Raw genomic sequence first — 22,974 nt, forward strand, 5'->3', positions numbered from 1 at the left:
ACCTTCTTCAATGTAACTTTTTCCATGAATTTTGAGATTGTCTTTTGAATTTTCTCTACAAAAACTTCATACAAATTTTGTTATAAATTTGGAAAGAAAATGATTATTTGTTTAAATTTATTAAAAAAATCATAAAAAAATTAATTACTTTATGTATTCTTATACAAATTTTGTTTTGTAAGAAAATTGATTTTTAGTACAAATTATTTTCACAAAATTACATATAAATTTTCTATTTTTTTATTCAGTTGCAAATAAAGGTATAAAAACTGTTAAGAAAACTTGAAGTGTTATTAGTATAGTAGAAAAAAAAAATTCTTAACATAAAACACAATTATTAAAAATATTTAATATTTGAATAATATGATTAATTACTTAAAATCATTGAGGAGGCTTGGGGAGTGGCATGGCTATTGGCTACAAATTGATGGTGGATTTTATTCAGGGCGTCATGATCATTGAGGCCAAGGACCGATCTAGGAATGAAAAAAAGTCAATTTTTCTTCACAGTAATTTAAATATTTAGTTTCTAATAAATAATTATTTAATAAGTAATAAATTTTATAAGAATATTTATTATTAATTTTATATATAAAAATAGAAATAGGATCCAATACTAAAAGAAATTAATTTAATATCCTATTTTAAAATTTATTTTCATCTATAATTAAATATTATTTTTAATTATTCCTTTTCTTATTTAATATGATGTTTCTGACTCGATCGCAAGAATTTACAAATTGTGCGCCCCTTATACTCATACAAATTCTAGCAATAAACATAGTTGACATATCCACTTCTTTGCGAACAAATAACCTTAAGAACATTTTGTTGTAAACAAGCTTGTCTCCTCAAATAGAAAAGTTGGTCGAGTTTCTTGACTTGTTTAACCATGTACTTTATTAGCAAGTAAAACAGGTTCTTTTACCATAGTTGGGACCAAGAAGATTAAATGAGACCATGCAATATATATATATTCAAGCTAAAATATAAGATGCATGCATATTAAGAATTAGATTTTTATCATTAAGGTTTAAGTAATTTAAATGAAAAGTGAAATATTATATTTTACTAAATGAACCTTAGTTGAATGGATGTATTGAAAATTATTTTTATTTCAACTTTCAAGCTATTTATTATAGTTGGTGACAATCTTCACTGTAAATGTAGAGGATAGAATTAGAGAGTGTGTGAGAAGAGAGATCGTGAATCAAAGTCACTTTGTTGAAAGAAAAGTGATTTTGTGTGACAGTGATATCATTTCTTGTAATCATTGATTGAGATATTCGGGTTTGTACAATGATACACTATTTGAGGTGAGTTATAATATTGTAATCATTCTTGTGATTGTGAAAATATTTTTGAGACGTTTCCATGAACGTAACCAAGAAGTGTCGAATCATGTTAAATTTTTGTATTTGTTATTTTTTTTCTACGATGTAATTTTTGTGTATATTCTCATAATCTTTTGTAGGTATAAATAATTTTGATTGTGAGAGCATTAATTACCCATACATATATATATATATATATATACTTTAGTCTCAGACATTAATATGTTAAAGAAATATAATCCTATGTATTTAAAGGAAAGTATCTAATAGGAACTAAAAAAAAAATTGGTACTGCAAGAACTAAATCAAACAAAAAAAATTGTCACTAAAAGCAAAAGCCATTTTGTATAATATTTTTCGACCATTCTTGTTCTATTATAACTTTTATTAAATTATTTGATATCTACCGGGGTTGTTGACTTGTCATATTCACCTTTGATTTAATTTGGATCTTTACGAAAGATTGATGCAAAGCCATCCCAATCAATTAAGATCATTAAGACCATTTACAATAAGAGTTGTTTAAGATATCAAGTACCTGTACGTGGGTATCGGTCAACTACTCGTTATATTGAAATTATTGTATCATTATATTGTATTAAAAGTTTTTAAAATATCTTTTTAAATTATAAATGTTTAATAAATTTATCAGTTGAAATATTTCAATTTTATTTTATTGATAAAAATATATTTTGGATGTTGTAATTTTAGATTTTCTTAATTAATTTTAAACTCTTATAATTTTTATTTATAAATAAATTATTTTTATTTTATTTTTAGTTTCAGTTATTATATTTTTTATATTATAATTCTACTATTAATTATATACTATACCTAAACAAGTTTTAGTAATTTTAGATATATAATTAATGATTCCTTAAAAAAAACGAGAAGACATATAGTTAATGATAAACGAAATAAAATTAAACAAAATATAATAAAATAGAAAAAAAAAATCTTATTCTATTATTTGATTATTTTTTTGGATTGGATACACTTTATTATGACTTACTACGAAAAATATTCAAATCTTAATTTTATATAGTGTCAATTAAATATGGATATTAAGACATTTCCGATCCATATTGAATTAAGATATGGATATTAAGACATTTTCGTCATATGTCACTAGTATGTTCATGATAATATATTTTTTTGGGTATATCTCCAGTTTAATAATTTTGAGAGTCAGTTATAATATATTTGATCCTACACGTGGAGTATAAACTAAATTAATAATATTTCATTCATTATTCTATTTTTAATTGAATATAGATTTATTTTACGTTATTTTATTGATATTATTTTATTATTATTGTATATTCATAGTCAAAAGCAGGTACGGTTGATGATTCACTAACATTAAGAAAATAACCATGTCTAGAACGTGAAGGATTTTTTAAAAGTGATTTAATAATAATCATAATAATAATATATGATTATCCAATTTTACTTTGTTTTGTTGATATTATTTTATTATTATTGTATATTCATATTCAAAAGCAATGTATGATTGATAACTCGCCTTACATTAAATAATAATATATGATTATCCCTATTTTACTTTGCTTTATTGATATTATTTTATTATTATTGTATATTCATAGTGAAAAAGCAAGTTATGATCAATAACTCGCCATACATTAAAAAAGAAACCCCGTCTAGAACATGGAGGATTTTTCAAAATTGATTTAATAATAATATGATTATCTCCTATCTTATTAAATATGTGCCGTTTTTAGCCATTTCTTTCTTCCTTGAGTGAGTCACTTGTCAATCTGAAGTTATATTTCTAAATTTATTTACTTATGTTATTTGATTATTTCATGTTCTCAGTATGTTTTTGGGTGAATTAGAAAATTATTTTGTTTTTTTTTTAATTTAGACCATTACTTCTAATAAATTGTTTTTATATACTTTTAAAATATTAATACATCATTTTGATTTGAGTAGTATTAAGGATCAAGTCTTTGATAATAAAAAAATATATAATTAAAATAAAAGATCCCTACACTAAATATAACTAATCAGATTCCTAAATAAAACTTAGTCAGCAAAAAAGTTGATACATATTCACACTAATGCTAATCCGATGGTGGGAAAAAACTTTTAAAATTGAAAGTGAGACAGTGAATTTACTTTTCCATGCATAAAATAACGTTAACTTTTTTTAATGAAATTTCTAAATCAATAAATTTTGAATGTATATTTCAAATTTAATAAAGTAAAGCATCATTGACATTATTCGCTCAGGATTAATAATGAATTAGTGCATGGAAGGTTGTGTGATTTTTTTGATCAGTTGAAATTTTAGTCACCAATCCCTTGGAGTTTTTTTTTTTTTTTTTACAGTACCAACCCGTTTGAGAAGTTGTGATATATTTAACAAAATTAACAAGAACATCTATAATATATAGTTATTTAAATGAGTTATTTATATTGATTAAATTTATGGGTTGTATTTTATATACATTTAAGTATTTTACACAATTATTATAATATTAAAATTGTTAAAATAAGTGTTTAATTTAATTTTATTAGTTCTACTATGCTTAAAAATATACTATTTATAATATAAATGTGGGAACAATGAGTATATATATATATATATATATATATATATATATAAACCTAGCCTACACTAGCAAGATCCCGTAAGAAAAAAAATCTAAAACAAAAGATGGAGGAATGATATATTCCTCAGATTGCATATGACTTGGATTCCCAAGCTTGTGAGTCCATCTGCCACAGCATTAGCACTAGAATGAATATGAAAAATTGATACTTCCCAAGGACACTGAAGAATTGGAGATCCTTGCATGATTGCATGCGCATGTCTGCATGCATATCATAATTCGAAGTTCTATTAAACGTATTAATAACCCAGTAACCCAAAGCATGACTAATCTCATCCTTTAAAGCCAATAACTCTGCCCTAGCTGGAAATGTTGATATATGTGGCACACTTATTTAAGAACACACTATCAGGGAAGACTTAAGTAACTTATTTGGCAAACCAAATAAGGTTGCCCTCAGGGAAGATATGACACAATGGAGCAGTTCCAGGCTTGATTTTAAGCATTTGTAAAAAGAAGAATGGTATATGGATCCCATTCTGATGTGTCTTTGTGGCATACAGCTGCAGCTTTAACTCTAGTCCCATTTTCTCCCTCCAAAGGCATAAAATGTGCAGTAGTATTTGATACCTTATGACAAAAAAATAATACAACATATGGGTAATGCATAGGATGACAAGCAATGACCTTAATTATCTTCTGCTAACATCTTCACTCCATCTTTCACTAAGTATTTTTGGGCATTCTTCCCAAGTATAGAAATGACAAAATCTAGCATGGTCTCTAATGAAGTGGCACAAAGCTTTTCTTCTCCAGTTATTGTAGGCCCTTCTCACATATGAATAGCTTCCCTCTACCATCTCAACATTCTCTAGCTCTGGTTTAACAAAAAGCATCTCCACTATTTCTTTTATCTTTGTTGATGAGAATAGTATATGCTGTGCTATTTCGCGAGGCAATAAAGGGATTACATTTTCTCCTTTATTGAAGTGTGCATCCAATTTCGAGCCCGGCCTCAATCGCTCTTCAAAGAAAACCAGAAGATTAGATGATCTTCTGATTCAATTTTCCAAGCACCATCGACAATCTCGTCAGCTCCTTTGACAACATAAAAAACACGATATCAACATATATATATATATATATATATATATATATATATATATATATATATATATATATATATATATGTTATGAAGGCATATTATGAAGAAGAAAAAACTAATATTCTCCTAAAAAATTATATATTAGTCAACTAAAATCACTTAAAAGGTAAATATAAAGACATATTTGATTATTCTTTTTCTTTTATAAAGTCGGCAGTGACGGATGCAGAGGGGAGTTCCTTGCCTTTTATAATTAGTGTAAAATTGTTCATAAAATTAATTGTGCATTCAGTATCACTATGATAACAGTTAAGGTTAATGCCATTTTAAATAAAATATTAACTTTTTTAAATGAAAAATAAAAATTAGCTTGAATTTTATTTGTAAAATTTTTAAATATTTTTTAAAAATTATTATTTATTAGAAGTTAGTCATTTAAACAATGGTGAAGGAAGAAAAAAATTAGCCTCCCATTAATAGGTTTTTAATCCATCCCCGAAGTTGGGAACATTAAGATCTTGGTTCCTTGTCACTGATGTCAGCAATGCATAGCCGTAGACTACTTAATTATATCCCAATTCTAATTATTGATGTTACTCATGGTTTAATCTTTTGGTAAAATTACATTTTTCTCCTTCTAGTTGTTTTTAGTTTCGATTTCAGTATCCCTTTAAATTTATTTATGGATTTAGTCTTCTAATTATGTCAAATCACATAAATGTGATCCTCTCCAAACCCTTGATTTTGACGTTGGTTGTAACTTTAACAGTCACATTTTGATTGGATAATGAAAATGTATTGTTGTTGTCAACGTCCAATTAAAACATGACATGTGACAATCAACGTTCAATCACAACGTGACACGTGATAGTCAACATTCATTCGTAACAGTTAACGTCTAAATTTGAACTTTAAAACCACATTTACGGGATTGGACATAATTGAACGAATAAATTCGTAAATAAATTTAAAAGAAGACTAAAATCAAAATTGGAGACAATTAAGAAGACCAAAAATACAATTTTACCTAATTTTTACTCTAGAGAAGACCTTTTATTTTTATTATACTTTCAGCATAATCCCTAACTGGGCACATATAATGAAATTCCTTACATGGATCGTACTAGTTAAAATGTTCTATACTACAATTCGATAGCATGTATTCGGTATTAAATTCAGAAAACAAGTGCCCTTAAATTTCTTACTAACCAAGGTTTAGAAATTCTATGATTGCTTTGGGCATTGGGGTATTTGGAAGCATCCTTTCCCGGTACACTTCTGGAGGTATGGCAGCATGAGCAGTGATCACCAATATCACCTACATATTCATACAAAAATCCATCACTTCAGTTTCGGAAACATGAATATGAATACTTGTTAAAAAAAAGATAACGAAGACATGTTTCTTAATTTACAATTTAAAAAAATAAAAAAGACAGATGAATTATGTAAAGGTGTTTAGCTCACATTGAGAAAGAAAAGCAATGAAAGGCAACGAAACTCCATAGCTAACGCAAAGTTATTTTGTTGAGAAAAAAAGTGTATTTGTGTGATAATATTATCATTTCTTGTAATCAATGAGTGTGACACTCGGTTTTGTAAAGTAATACACTATTTAGGGTGAGTTACAATCTTAAAATCATTTTGGTGATAAATAAATACTTTTGAGACAATTTTGTGGACATAAGCAAGAAGTGTCGAACCACGTTAAATTCTTGTATTTGTTATTATTTTTTCTATGGTATAATCTTTATTGTGTTTTTACAATCTTTTGTGGGTGTGAATAATTTTATTTGTGAGAGCGTCGATTACCCGATAATGGTATCAGAGTTATGGTCGGGAGCACACAAAGGTTTGAGATACTATTATTTGATGGAAAAATAAATTTTATGATTTAGTAGAGTACTATTCAAGACCTTTTGGTGCAATAAGATCTTGATCAGGCGTTAGAAGATGAAAGATCGACTTCTATAAATGAAACCAAGTAGACTAAGATCCAAAGGAAGGCTGTGAGCACGATTCAGTTAGTTTTTACTTTCGAGATAAAACACGTGTTAAAGGAGACAACACCGAAGGCCTTGTGGGAGAAGCTTAAGAATATCTATGCATCTAAGTCGCTAGCCAATCACCTTTGTTTGAAGATGGAGTTGTATCAACTCAAAATGGAGATGGGATGAGACCTCCATGACCACATCAACAAGTTTAATCAACTAGTAAGTTAATTATTGAATGCAGATGATAAACTCTTTGATGAGGAGCAAGCGCTGTTGTTGTTGACCTCACTATCAAAGTCCTTCAAAGCTTTGGTTCAAACGTTGCTTATGGGAAGATCAACTTTGAATTTGGATGAGAAGATTGCCGCTCTTAGAGAAAATGAAAGAATGATGAGAATTGAAAATTTTGATAATGAACACCATGCAATAGCTGTGGTGAAGTTTGACTGAGGGAGAAATCATTCAAGGAGACATGATGGGTCAAGAGGAAGATCAAAATCGCAATCATGTGCACAATGAGATATGAGTAACGTACAATGTTACTATTGCGGTGAGAATGGTCATATTCAAGTAAGGTGCAAAGAAATGAAGGAGGACTTGAAGAAATTAAGAGATATGAACAAAGATGACATCAACTCTAAAGCTAATGTATTAAAAGGTGTTGAAGATGAAGATGATGTATTTTTGGAAATAAACGATGAGGTTGCTAAAACAAAATGAGTAATGGATTATGCTGCCTCAAAACACATTTATAGAGATCGAAAGATGTTTGATACTTTGAAAACCGATGAAAAATTCGACCATTTCAAATTAGGGAATGATGGAAAAATGAAGGTTGAAAGCATAAGGAGTGTGAGGATGAAGTTCCATGATAACACTATTTGAACTTTCTCAAATGTAAGATTTGTACCTTCTACTGTTGTAAATATGATTTCTACGGGGGAGATGACATCATAAGGGTACAAGTAAGTTAGTTCAAAATGGGGACGCAAGGTGTACAAGAGGAGACACTTGGTGTTGCAAGGACAGAAAAATAAAGTTAACCTTTGCTATTTGGACGAACAAGCCTTGATGAGGAACCATGATAACAAAGTGAAGAAGAAAATAAAGTTTTCTAATGTTGTAAAAGTGTTAGGAGATACTTCCATTGGAGGAGAAGGTTGTTCAATTTCAAATTGATTGAAGAATATTTCTCTTTTGGCTTGAGGGGAGAATTATAGAGTTTCAAGCCAAAAGATAAGATGCATGTATAGTGAGAATTGAATTTTTTATCAATAAGGTTTAGGTGATTTAAATGCAAAGTGAAAGATTACATTTTACTAGATAAAACTTATTTAAATGGATGCATTGAAAGTTGTTTTTGTTTCAACTTCCAAGAAAACTTATTTATTATAGTTGGTGACAATATTCACTATAAATAGAGAAGAGAGTTAATGAAGAAACAACACATGAAAAGAGAGTGTGTGAGAAGAGAGATTGTGAAAAAAATCACTTTGTTAAGAGAAAAGTATCTTTGTGTGAGAGTGTTAATTAGGTGGAGTACGAGTTTGTAGAGTGGTCCACTATTTAGGATGAGTTACAATCTTATAATCATTTCTGCGACAGGAAAATGTTTTTGAAACAGTTTTGTGGACCTAAGCAAGAGGGATCAAATCACATTAAATTATTGTATTTTTTTTTATTTTTCATATGATATAATTTTATTGGTGAGAGCATTCACTAAAAAAAAGTTAGTGATTAGTGATAGCTTATTCCTAGCACCAAAAATATTTTAATATCCGACTCCGGATATTAGATGCACAACAATGTTTTTAATATTTAATTCATATCTTTAAAACTTGTTTATTTTTCACATCCTTTCTCTTCAATGTTATCTTTTACCCATTTCCTCACTCTGAATTTCACACTATCTCTTTTCTTAGTCAACATTGGCATTCATAGAATTTAGTTTTTCAACTTTCATGCTCTCACTCCCTTTGTCTTTTCCCAACCCTAAGCAAAAATTTCTATTTCTTAGTCAGCGATTTATTTCATTTCTTAGTGTTTGTAAATTTCATTGAGTTTCACTAATCACTTAGAGTATGTTTCAATAGAGAAATTTAATAGGGTAATTCAATTTTTTAAAAGATTTTAATTACTTTTCAGTTAAATAAGGTGTTTAGATAAAAAAAAAATTGAAAATAAATTAAAATTTCAATATTTTGGTCAGGTATTTTAATAAGCTTAAATATTAGGATTTCAAATTCTTTCAAAAATTAAAGAATTTGAAATTCTTTTGTGAATGACACGTTTTCCTTCCTCCAACAGCTTCTCACCCTTCTCTTTCTCTCTCAACGTGTTTTCTCCCTCATTTCACTCTTGAATCTCCCTCTGCGCTTAATCTCTCTCTTGCAACAACACTCAATTTCAACATGTTCTTCTCTGAAACACAGCTTCTCTGTCTCTAATTAGTCTCTCTCGCTCTCTCATCTAAGTATTATAGGGTTTTTTTCTTGTTCATCTTTGTTTCAATCGTGTTTTTACTATTTGATTTCATTAATTTGCATTTCATGTCTATAATCTAGGATTTGTAGGTTGCATTTCTACTCTACCAAACTATGTTGGATTTGGATTTGAGTTTGTCTGATTATAAGATCTGATGTTGCATCTAAGTAACAGATACATTATACAATCCAAAATCCTTCAATAAATAAGTAAAAAGAAAGGACAATTTGTTATCATATCTCCTTTCTTTTCTTGAGTATTCTGTTGGAAACCGCAACAGAGGATGCAGAGTACAATTTCCTAACTTGGCTATAAGATCTTATGTTGTTCTTTGCATGTTGTAGTGACCTTAAGGCATACTTCCATCTGCGGACCTCCATTGAGCCAGAGAACAAGAGGCTTTGAAGCTGAATCACTTTTTGATTATACAAAATAGTAAAATTAATAATATAATATTAAATGTAGAGATTTTTATTGGGTTGTTAATTCCTGCTGTAATGGTCACTACAGTGGCAGAGCAGAGAGCTGAATGATTCTTTACTGCTCCTGAATACTTTTGGTGGAGTGTGTCACTGTTGTGTCTCAGAGACCTAAGAATTTTGGGGTTGGCCACCATGTTCCATTAAATACATTGATTAAACTGCCATGAATATTGACAATAATGAGGTCATGTTTCCAACAAACAGTGAAAATTATGTAGATCCAACATGATTTTGCTAAAAGTTGTCAGACACATTAGCATGGTTCCCAAGTCCCAATTCACATTATATGGCACATATGTGTTTCTAGAATGGTGAAAATTTAATATAAACATTCTCGTAGACTGCTATTTAGAAAACAAAATGAGAAAAGGCAAGATGCTATTTTTTTTTCTCCCTTCCCGCCAGGATTCTATTATTATTTTATTTATGAGTGATAAAATATATTTTCTTATTTGAACGGGAAGACAGATTGGGAGATTTATAATATTTGATGTATTCAGACTCATTTAGTGTTATTTACTGCTAGAAGATTTTGACATTTTTCTAATTTTGGCTATAAACATACTAAATTGTTTAACTGAGTTGTAACTGCAAAGACAAATTTGCAATTATGAGTATAGTAGGTTCAACTTGTATCTAGAATAGGCATACTTATTATACCATGTAGGATTATGAATGAATGCATTGGAGAGAAAGTTGGGGTAGCATGTACTATAGAAAATGGTAGAACATTGTCTTCGGTGATTTGTGTATGTGTGGAATGTAACATCCCAATTTTTCGTAAATAAATTTAAAAAGCTTTTTAATAAAAAATAAATAAATAAATAAATATAGAGCAAATAATAGGCTGAGTACCCTAGGTATAAATAGTTATGTTAAATCAGCTGCCTCCTTTTGGCCTCATTTTCGTTTTTCTCCTTCTCCTCTCAAAACCCTTTCTTTTTCCCGCAGCCCACCAAACCAGTCTCAGAAAAACGACGATCTTGAACCCGTTCACCGTTGGATCGTCGTGAAATTTGAGTATCATGTTCGCAACACAATTCCGAGCATTCTTACCGTTAGGAATTTCTATATCATGTCTGAACTGAGAGAAACACCCTTCACATTGTAGCCTTTTTCTTTCCCGCAGAAATCCAGAGTTGTCTTGGTAAAACTATGATCCCGGTTTCGTTAACCGTTGGATTATTGTGAAATTTGGATATGTTGTTCGAAATTCAATTCCTCACGCTTCCACCGTTGGGATTTGCAAGATAATATTCGTGGAGGGAGAAAAAGGAATCATATGAAGACAGTACAAGTGGAGGTTTCAATCTCTTCTCCGTCTCTCTGACGTTTGGGAATTCTATCGGAGCAGTCGGATGAATAATTGAAAGAATTTCCGGGAACCGCTAGAGATGTTGCTATCGCTGGCTGAAGACACGTGAGCCCGCTTAGAGGTAAGGGATGAGTTTATCGCAATTGGGGATTAGAATGAACATGTGTAGGGATCCTTAGTGAACTAAATTTGGGTTTATTTTGGGATGTTTATTGAATTATAATTTTTCTCTTTATGATTATAAATATAATATTATTGTGTTCTATGTACCAATTGATGTCCTGATGAGAATTGATTGATAAACTTGAGTGCTCTTGATGTCTTTGTGTTTAATCCATGAATTTGATTAATTGATTGTAATATAATTGTGAGAAACTATTCCAGGGATTTTACACCCCATGTTATGATGAAATCCTTTGTATAAATTGTTATGTTGAGGTTATGAAATGATGATTCAAACTGTGAGTATGTGATAAATTGAACATGTGACGGATGATGAAATACATGTGTATTGAGATGAGATGTGTGTATTGAGTTGTGAACTATGAACTGTGCAATCACACAATTGTAAGACCCTTTAAGGGCGACGAGTATTGTGATGGGATCCACTGTGTGAATCCGACGAGTTAAAATGATTTTGAAAACAATTGAGTAGATGTTTGTATTGCATAGTTCATAGGTAAAGTGTACATGATTCATGAGGTGTGATAACATGTTAAATTGAGATTATACCATTGTGATTGGGATTAAGTGTATGTGATAAATTGAGTATGTATATGATTGAGATATATATGTGCATCGAGTTGTGAACTATGAATTGTACAATCACACGATCATAAGTCCCTTCAAGGGCGACGAGTTAATGCTAAGTCCCTTTTAGGGCGACGAGTTGATGTTAAGTCCCTTTTAGGGCGACGAGTTGATGCTAAGTCCCTTTTTGGGCGACGAGTTAATGTTAAGTCCCTTTAAGGGCGACGAGTTAATGATAAGACCCTTAAAGGGCGACGAGTTAAAATTATTTTGAGAACAATTTAGGAGTCGTGTGTTTTGTACAGTTCATAGATAGAGTCTGTGTGCTAAAATAATTTTAGGGGTTGGACCTGAATCAGGAGGGAGAGGCCCTGACGGACTCTTCGGAGTGTAGGCCTTGGGGGTCACCGGGTTTGAGTGCTCATTTAAGCCTATGTTGATCCCATATGGTTAGAGCATTCTCGCAAAACATCGTGACCCTGACTGGTCTCCCTATGATCTTACTTAGTGAGAGTGACCTGACAAACCCATTGTGTGGTTTGTCTTGTTATGTACTCCTAAGCGCCTCAGGGTGGTTTTTCACTGACATGGTACCACATTGCATATAGGCTTGAGTCTTAGCATAACTGTCGCATACGCTTGCTAATTATTTATTATGAAATTGATGTGTTATTATGTCTTGATCGGAGTGTGTGATTCCTGTGTATAATGATTGATGATTGAAAGGTGTGATTGATGAATGACAAAGTGATGAAATAATGTGAGATATGCTAAGTAAATTGTATTTGGCTACTATATGTTGTGTTGTTTCTCTCTAGTAGTTAGCAATGTGATAACTCACTCCCGGTTTGCTGTTTGTGTTTGGATCCTGTGATGATCTTGAACTTTGTGTTTGGGGGAGCAGATGAATAGGTGGATGACTATGAAGAACCTCATGCTAGAGGACACGGGAACACCACGCTCTGATATGATGTGACATTAGGATATAGGTTCTATATTAATTGTATGAGACTTATATGACTTTCTTTGAGTCGAGATGACTTTATTATTTATTTGGACAAGTTTGAATATGATGTAGAAGAAAGTGAATGTGAGCCTTTTACCCATTTGAAAAGCTTGTATTTAAAAATGTTTTAAAAATACTTTTAATTAATATTTGAATTTTTATTCCTTTATTAATATATATGTGAGGGGTAGAGGGTGTCACATGGAGAACACCAGTAGATGCCCCTATAAAGAGAGTAAATAAGATGGAGGGTATCCTTGTCACTAGAGATAGAGATAGACTAAGAAAAGTTATATGCAAAATCATTCAAAAGAATTTAGCGGTCAATGGTTTGTCAAAATTATTAAAACATGTCATTGTTTGATCAATGTAGCTGATCCAACCTAGTGGGAAAGGCTTGGTTGTTGTTATGCCATGTAGGTTTTAAAAGGGTAGTGTGTGACTTTGGTATACTATACTACATCAGTACATCCTCAACCCAAACCACATGCTGTTGCTCTCTTTTGATAATTATAACTAAGCAAGATACTTTTCCATGAACTCATAAGCTTCCTAAGTTGAAACTATTTTGGCTCGATATATTTAGCTTTCTATGTAAGCTGAGGTTTACATTGATACTAGCAGACTTGCTTGCAAATTAGTTATAAAGCTTGATTTCCTTTTCTTATCCTGAAATCTTCATGTGTAAATTATCATCAGCATCACTTTTTGACTAGGATTAAGTATTTATGGTTTTACATTTTAGGAGCGAGAGAGAAATCACTTTTCTCAGTTTATAATTGAAGGCTTCACATCTTACTGCAAGAGAAAGAGAAGAGACAAGGTATGTTGGTAGAAGTTATTTTTGTTGTTTCAACAAAAAACTTACCGTTTATAAGTGAGAATTAGACAACCTTTAATTTTTAAGAGCAAAAGTATGGAGACATTAGTGAACCAAGCAACAGCCATAACAGTGACACCACGCAAAAGTTCATATACAGATAACATAGCAAATCAATGCATACATGCCTTAGAGGCATTCTAACTTGAAATTGCCCAACTAAAAATTCATTATCTGTCTATTCATTGCATGTAATGAAATTGAAATACATTTTCATTATAATAAATTATATATCATCATGGAGGCCTATTTCCCAAAAATGGATTTGAGCCACCAAATGCCTTGTGTCTTGGGGGCCTTCTTCCTCTGGTGGAGGATCACTCTGTAGGGTCTTGTGGAGTTTGCTCACATCATATCCTACATCCTTAGCTCTCTGAACAAGCTCGTTGTAGATCTCATCATCCAGATGGGGTTTCCTGCTTAATATCTAGGATTAAAAATTAACTAAAGTTATGTCCAGAAAATTAAATTATTGAACATATCATAAATAACATATACAAAAGCAATTGTTAAGAAGATAAAAACTCCATGGTACTCACAACATATTTCTAGTGTTGTTTCATTTGTAATCAAGGTTTAAAATTGCATTTACAACACCTAAATTATAAAAACTTGCAAACAAAAGTTTAATTATATGAAACCCCCTCAATTTATTTCAAAAATAAAAAATTATAAAAGAAAGATTTATTTTTTCTTTATTTCTTAACTCTCAGTACTCTAAAAATTGTCTAATTTCGCCACTGACAATAGTGATTTTGCTAACAATTGTGAAGAGTCAACTGTTGGGGTCCGAATTATGATTGTAGATGGCAATTTGAGATTCTGAACCATATCAATTGTGTGAATCATTGCAGCAAAACTTTTTCTATTATAGATAAGACAACAATACTCAACAGAACTGATTATGCGAAATGGTTAAATATTAAGTAGTTCCGGCGGTAATAGAGAAATTTCCCCAAATAGACCATGGTAGTAGTTGCACGCAAAACAACTAAATTAACATTTTTCCACTTTACCCTTCTCTATTCTAGTACCTTTTAAAATGAAAAGCCTCCGTATGCAATCAAATTTCCGCAACAACAAGCAATGGTTTTAAAAAGGAATAGCAATTGAGCAGTAACATCAACGCCTTTCAAGTCTCTGAAATAACATTGCGACCACATAAGATTGACACTTATCATTTTATAACTATTAATAAACTTTAACCAATGTTGTGAGTAAAATTAGCTTATAGCTAATAAGCTGAAAATTTATAAACTAATTTGTGATGCGGCTACTACCTACTAGCCTTTCTCTAAGATGCATTTGTGATTTTTAAACAGTAAATAAGTATTTTGGTTCCTGACTTTTAACTTCTTTTGCAAATTAGTCCATATTATTTTTAAATGTAAAAAATAGTTCCTATCTTTGCATACATTTTACAAAATAGTCTTTGCCGTTAAATTTAAAAGTAACGTCGTTAGTAAGGTGCATTGTTGGCAACTTTAGTACCATATAGACTATCCAATGTGGCAAATTGTCTCAGATTGTGACACGTAGATTGGACTTTGATGCAAAATTTAAAAAGTTGTCAAATATTTTCTTCTTCACTTGCTTCTTCTTCCTCAAATTAGGGTTTCTAAAGCTTCTCTCATCTCAATTCCAACATGATGGAGTCTTGAGTGTATGTGTTTCTCCCTGATCTTATTTGTTCCCCTCGCTTCATCTTTTTCCTCCCCTCACTCAATCTTCTTCCTAGTGGGCTTTGATTTCTTTATGTCTGCAAGTGACAGTTCTTCTACATTTTCTGGTAGAACCATTCGCCAATGGCACCATAGAAGAGGTGCAGAGCATCATAAACTAGAGCAATGTCATGTATAAAAAGAGAGCATCATAAATCAAAATAATAAAGGACCATAAAACAGAGTAACAATGAATCCATGCTATATCAAAACCCTTCAACATATAAAAGCCCAAAAATACAAGAGAATATAAATTGTTCTTCATCAAACCTTAATCAACACATCACAATGACTTATATGAATAAAGAGCAAAACGACGAATTGGTTCACCAAAACAGAGACCAAAACGAAAAATAAAAATGCAAAAACGCAAAACAACCACAAAACAAAACCCTTCGCACAATAGGGCAATGAACACGAAAACAAAAATGACAACGTAAACGACTGCAAATGAAACTAATAACGTACATTATGCGAACCTGGAGCAACAATGAAAACAAACACACAAAAATTTCAAATGATAACGTACATGACGTGAACCTGAGTGAAGAGAGAAGCGTGAAGAGTGGCAATGACCAATGAATGCTGAGAAACGATCGCTACTGGCGGAGGAAGGGGTTGATGATGAGAACAAGGGAGACCACGATTGAAAAATGGAGGGAATAGAAAGAGATGTTCTTGGACTACAGTGAAAAAACCCAATGCAATCATAGTCTAAGGCAGTCAAATCGTTTTGGAAAAAATGGGTTTACTTAATTTTTGAATGGTTTTTATCCTAACTTATCATAATTTTTCAATTCAGTCCAAAGACTTGCCACATGGATTTGCTTACATGGACAAAGACTAGCCACATAGACATATGACTAACAGTGAAAATTGGATTTTAACGATAGGGACTTATTTGCATAACGGATGTAAAAATATGGACTATTTTTTACATTTCAAAAAGATAGGGACTAATTTGCAAAAGGTGCCAAAAGTTAGAGACCAAAATACCTATTTACTCATTTTTAAATGTATAACAAACTTGTTGCTGCACTAGGATTTCAATACAAATTTAAACATTTATAAGTGAGAATTTTTAATTATTGTGAGAAATAGAACTATATATCTAATCTATATATAATTGTAAATAATTCTGTTGTGCCTCACAGTTAAGGGAAAGAAAACTTTACCCATAATTCTATGCATTATATATACTATTTGTTATTTTTTTTTCTTTCTTTCTTTGTCAAAGAGCTTTTGTGAACAATTTATTAAAGTTAATAACATCCTTTGTTATTATATTACTTTTCTTTTAGTTATATAGTGTGGATAGTCAAGAAATGGAAAGTAGTATAATTGATGCTTCGGCTGCTTCAAGAAAACGTAGAAGAGATGAAGAGGAGGAAGAAGAACTTGAATAAGTATTTTTCATTATTGTTAGTGTTGCCACTATGTTTTTGGGTGCACTGACTTGGTATCATGACAAGTACCTTGTTAAGGAACCTGCCCAAAATTTGGAATTAGAAAGACATAGTTTCCTTAATCATCTATACAAGGGAACAGAAATTGATTGCATTGAACAGTTAAGGGTCAATAAAAAGGCATTTTTTAAGCTTTGTAGAATTTTACAAGAGAAAGGGCAATTGGTAAAAACAAGAAATGTTCCTATAGCTGAAGCTGTGGCAATGTTTTGGCATATCCTTGCTCAACACCTAAAGTATAGAGTTGTGCACTTTAGTTATTGTAGATCCATGAAAACAATAAGTAGGCAATTCAAGAATGTCCTACGAGCTATAATGAAAGTAAGCAAAGAATATTTGAAGTTCCATGACTATAATCTAAAGAGCTCGGTGGAAAACAAATGGAGATGGTTTAAGGTAAGTTTGTCCTTTGTTAGTAAATATAAGGTACTATAAGTGATTATAACTTATTTTTTATTTTGAAATGTTTCTAGAATTCGATTGGAGGACTTGATGGGATACATATTCCAGTAACAGTTGTTGTAGAAGATAGGCCTAGATATCATAATAGAAAAGGTAATATCTCTACAAATGTTTTAGGAGTTTGTGGTCTATATTTAAGGTTTATATATGTGTTGCCTGGGTGGGAAGGGTTAGCAGGAGGTTCTCGAGTATTGTGAGATGCTTTGTGTCATCAAAATTGTCTCCATATTCCAAATGGTAATATCATGAAATGATGAAACCTTATTTAACATATAAAAGAAATATACATATTTTTTATATATAATATTTTTTTAAACCATTGTAGGTAAATATTTTCTTGTGGATGCGGGGTATACAAATGGTCCTGGATTTTTAGCTCATTATCGAGGGACTAGATATCATCTTAATGAGTGAATCGGAAACACCCCTCAAAACTACAAGGATTTATTTAATCTTCGTCATGCAAGTGCAAGGAATATTATTGAAAGGTCATTTGGGCTATTGAAGAAAAGATGGGGTATATTAAGAACTCTTTCTTTTTTTTATATCAAAACACAAATAAGAAGTATTAATGTTTGTTTCATGCTACATAATTTCATAAGAGATGAACAACAAAGTGATCCAATTTTGGAAGCCCAAGACTTGGAACTTTTATCTATTGTTCATAATGAGTTAATCAATCAACAAATGGAAAGAGTCACAAATAATATTGGAGATGAAGTCGCAACTTTCCAAGTAACTGAGGAATATACAAGATTTTGTGATACTTTAGCAATGAATATGTTTGCCACCTATTAAATAAGAAGAAACTTTGATTAGGGAGATGTTTTTAGTGGATTTGGATTTTGTTTCTTATGTGTAATTGACTCTATACTCATGTATGTGTGATACTTTGGATTTTTGAATTTCATAATACTTTGGATTTTGTTTTCTTTTTATGTGTAATTAATTTTATACTTTCGTAGAATGCTAATTTGACATGTCTCGGCCTTTATATATATGTAATTATATATGTGAGATTATTTTTTTTTTTTTGTCTAGAGAAATGGAATCAACCAATGTGAAGAACAAGTCAAGTGGAAAAAGAAAGATGTCTAGTGAGGACACAAGAAGTTACTTTGCATGGAACTTGGAAATGGAGTGTGTGCTAACTAATGTGCTTAGAGATCAAAGAAATTTGGACAATAAAGGTGATGGAAATTGGAGAGCAGTAACATACAGTACTGCAGCTCAAATTTTTTCCAAGCATTTTGGAGTTCATCTCATGCGAGATAATGTTAAGAACCATTTTAAGCTTTGGAGAACATGGTATGAAATTGCGAGTGACATTCTTATTCAAAGTGGATTTGACTGGGATAGCACAAAGTACATGATTACCGTTGAAAATGAAATTGCATGGAATGAATATGTTAAGGTAGTCAATCATCTTTTAATTTTATTCAATTGTAGTTATTATTTGTGTTGTTAGTAACATGTTTCTATTTTTTTTCAAGTCACATGAAGAGGTCAAACGATTTCAATTCAAAGTCATTCCTAATTGGGATGATATTGTTGACCTATGTTCAAAGGATAGAGCCACTGGACTCAGAGCAAAAAATGCATTAGATGCAAATGATATCATGAGCAAAGAAACAAATGAAGAGGAAGCAATTCATAGTGTGAGTTTTGACTTGGAGGGATCAAGTTCTGCCACAAGAAAAAACATTCGCTCAAGTAAAAGTGGAGAGAAAGAAGGGATGATTTCCTAAATGAAAGAAGTAGCCGAGTCATTGAAAAAATTTGTTGAAGTGACTAAGAAGAAGATGGAGAACAAAAAAAGACGAAGATAAAAGAAGCTCAAGAAGTGGTACATGAAGTGGTGAGTGAGTTAGATAATATACCTAATTTTAATGGTGCACTTCGACATAGAGCAATCAATTGATTGACATAAAATCCCATTAAGTTTAAGATCATAAAAGCTCTTCCAATGGATGAGAAGGATGATTACATCTTGTCTTTTATGCCTTTATGTCAAATTAGAGGTACATTTGATATCATGACAAGTATTTTGATGTTGTATAATTATTTTTTACATTTATATCTCTCATTTTAGATAGCAAACTATATGTTTTAACAAATAAGATTTGTTCAGTAGCACTTAACATTATGTTTTCTTTTGAAGAAAAGATGTGAATGAATTCATGTGCTAAAGCAGATGCAATTAGAAAATTTAGAATTATTTTGGAAGTTAGACTTATTTTGTGACTAGATTTTGCTTCAGTCCAAGTTTCTTCTAGTGTAATTAGACTTCTAAATAACATTTCAAGGTAAAATGGTACTAAATGTTTTTATGTTGTGAGTTTTGTAGTGGGCCGTAAATGAAATAATGATTTAAATAGTTAAGTTATATATTTTTAATTGAAATAGATTAAAATAGTACATATTTATTGGAATACCACACTCGACAAATAGTACATAGAATTTATTAATGAAAAAAATAATTATTTTATTAAAAAATTGTTTTATTCAAATATAACATTTTAAAAAAGAATGCATTTGATTATTTTATCAAAATAAGAAATTTAAAAATGAAGAAATTCAATTTCTTTATCCAAACACAAAACTTTGAAAATGAAGAAATTCAATTTCTTTATCCAAACACAAAATTTTAAAAATGAAGAAATTTAATTTTTTATCCAAACACAGAATTTTAAAAATGAAGGAATTTAAATTGAAGCATTTGAAATTCTCAGAATTTAAAATTCTTTAGAATTTTAAATTGCCTCATCCAAACACGTCCTAGGTTCATTGTTGTTGGTGAGAGAATTAATAGCTGATTGTTTCTTGGGCCTAATTTTATTTGTAATGGATTAAGAATGGGAAAAGCTTATGAAAATAATGAATGACAATAATATATCAAAAAATACAAAATATAGGAGTATACACACACACACACACATATATATATACTATAGATTAAAAGAGAAGCCCCTGGAAAAATTGATAATACCCTTACCTAAGGCTGTGACACGTGGCACTTTTATTGGTTTTTTGGTCATTTTATCCCTCCAATTTTTGTCTTAGTTTTTTGCCACCTGGCTTGCTGGCTTGCCTTTGTTTTCTATTGGTTGCTCCACGTGCCTTCTTCTCCAACCTTCTTCCGTCATGTCCTCACCAACTTGAGCTTCCTCCTCCGTTTGCTTTCTTTCTTCTTCATTTTTGTGGTCCGTCTCTTCCATCTTCACTTCCAGTTTTTGCTTTTGTTTTCTGTTGAGTTTTTCAGCTGCTGAGGTTTTCCATTTTGTGTTTGCCACATGAATAAAGGTTTTACTTTTTGTTGTTGTGCCTTTTTTTTCAGGATCAAGGTTTTACTTTTCTTTTCTATTATGCATGTTTTCTTGGTAATTTATAGTTCTTTGTTTCGTGTTTCTACTTTCTTAATGATTTTTCCACTTTGTTTTTTGTTCCTTTTTTATCTTCCCGCTTACCAAGCTATCAATTAAGAAGCATCCAGCAGGCAAGTTTTTTTCCCTTTTGTTGTTGTGCATGTTTGTTTCGTTACTATTTGTCTCTATTTGCAAGGTTTTCATTTGTTTGTTGTTATGCATGTTTTCTTCTTAACTAATAGTTATTTTTTCTTACTGATTTTTTCACTTTGCTTTTTGTTCCTTCTTTATTTTCTCGCTTACCAGGCTATCTACGAATAAGCATCCAGCAGGCAAGTTTTTGTCCCTTTTGCTGTTATGCATGTTTGTTTCGTAACTATTTGTCTCTATTTGCAAGGTTTTAATTTTGTTTGTTGTTATGCATGTTTTCTTCTTAACTAATAGTTATTTTTTCCCGTTGTGACATTGATCTTGGCTTCCTGATATCGTATTTAAGAATGGAACTATGCATGCTTTACTTTTTCAATAATATCTCTCTTTTCTTTTTCTTGGCTGACATATTGTTTGTCTCAGGTTTATTATTAATAAAGGTAATGATTACTACACTTTACTTTTTCATCTTTATTTACTTTTCTTGCTCAGTTGTTGGGATAGAATTGGCATGTTCATGTGGCACACATTTTCTCCCATCCTATTGCATCTATATATCAAAGCATGATCACCTCATTCTTCCTATCATCACTGCTCGTTTTCTAAATCTCATTCTTCACCTACAACTATTTGGATTGCTGATTTTCGGTACATTCTCCACTTTTTAGAGTTTATTTTTTCCCTTCCCAATTGTTGATATGAATTATCATTTATTATTTTCCAGAAGTTGATAATTTTTTCATGTCCATTCTACAATTAATACCATATTGATATTGGTGCATTTCTTTAAAAAGGTTACTAATTCATTGACAAAGGCAAAAATGTTGGGAATTTTCAAGGAGAAGTTGGTTAAAGCACCCAAAGAGCTGAACAATCCAGCTTCTTTGAATTCATGCACTAAGCCTAAGCCAAGTCATGAAATCCTGAAGGATTTCATGCCCTGCAATTCCTCCAATGCTTTCTCCATGTGCTTTGGGAATGATGCTTTGCTAGCCTATTCCCCTTCAAACAAGCCTTCCATTCATCATAGGTATACTTAATTTAATTGCCTTTGAGATATGAATGAATCTATTGTTATATTCAGTACATTCCCTTTTCAAATTTCATGGTTGATAGGTTAATAAATCCATTGTTTGTGAAACGGATTTATGAATGATTAAGTTGTATTGCTAATACAAAAGAAAAAATGTGTCACAGGTTGTTTAGTGGTTTGGATAACATATATTGTGTCTTCCTGGGTGGCTTGCACAGCCTTAGCATGGTCAATAAGCAATATGGTCTATCAAAGGGAACAAATAAGGCCATGTTTATCACCGAAGCGTATCAAACTCTTCGTGACAGGGGTCCATACCCTGCTGATCAGGTCCTCAAGGAACTTGAAGGCAGTTTGGGATTTGTGATCTATGACAACAAGGATGGAACAATTTTTGTAGCATTTGTAAGTCTCTAATTTCTCGATCTATGCATGGCAATGTGTGGTTTTGCAATGTGTAAATGTTGTTATTAATCTTTCTGGAACTGATTATTAATTTGTTTGTTTGAGCAGGGTTCTAATGGCCAGATTGGGCTCTACTGGGGTGTTGTAGCTTATAGTTCCATAGTTATTTATGAAAATATGGAGCTTATAAAAGCAAGTTGTGCTAAATCATTAGCACCATTTCCAACTGGTATGTAAATTTGAAGCTTTGATTCTAAATCACCATTCAAATTACTAATTCTTTTCAGAGTAACTAATAAGTATAGGATAATGGGAAAAAAATAAATGTGGCATAATAGAAAAAGTAAAATACATTTCAAAGGGTAACTTGTGTGTGGAATTTAACGCTTTACTGGTGGTTTTGTTTGGAATGGTCAGTAGATAAAAGCCTGAAACATCCATTCTC

General features: G+C 31.1%; 2 protein-coding genes and 1 pseudogene across 2 annotated transcripts; 2 read left to right on the forward strand and 1 right to left on the reverse strand.

Moving 5' to 3' along the window:
- Positions 1 to 3,996: 3,996 nt before the first annotated feature.
- LOC114410852 lies at positions 3,997 to 16,359 on the reverse strand (annotated as a pseudogene).
- Positions 16,360 to 18,621: 2,262 nt separating this feature from the next.
- LOC114410853 lies at positions 18,622 to 19,324 on the forward strand. The gene is made up of 2 exons (XM_028374768.1): positions 18,622 to 18,990; positions 19,070 to 19,324. Exons 1-2 carry the CDS (start codon positions 18,622 to 18,624, stop codon positions 19,322 to 19,324), a joined length of 624 nt encoding a protein of 207 aa, XP_028230569.1.
- A 2,566-nt stretch (positions 19,325 to 21,890) lies between these two features.
- Positions 21,891 to 22,766, forward strand: LOC114410854 (stem-specific protein TSJT1-like). The gene is made up of 3 exons (XM_028374769.1): positions 21,891 to 22,121; positions 22,289 to 22,529; positions 22,638 to 22,766. The coding sequence occupies exons 1-3, from the start codon at positions 21,913 to 21,915 to the stop codon at positions 22,764 to 22,766; spliced, it is 579 nt and encodes a 192-aa protein (XP_028230570.1). The 5' UTR covers positions 21,891 to 21,912.
- Positions 22,767 to 22,974: the final 208 nt, after the last annotated feature.

The sequence above is a fragment of the Glycine soja genome, chromosome 4 (genome assembly GCF_004193775.1).
Source record: "Glycine soja cultivar W05 chromosome 4, ASM419377v2, whole genome shotgun sequence".
Taxonomy (NCBI): Eukaryota; Viridiplantae; Streptophyta; class Magnoliopsida; order Fabales; family Fabaceae; genus Glycine; species Glycine soja.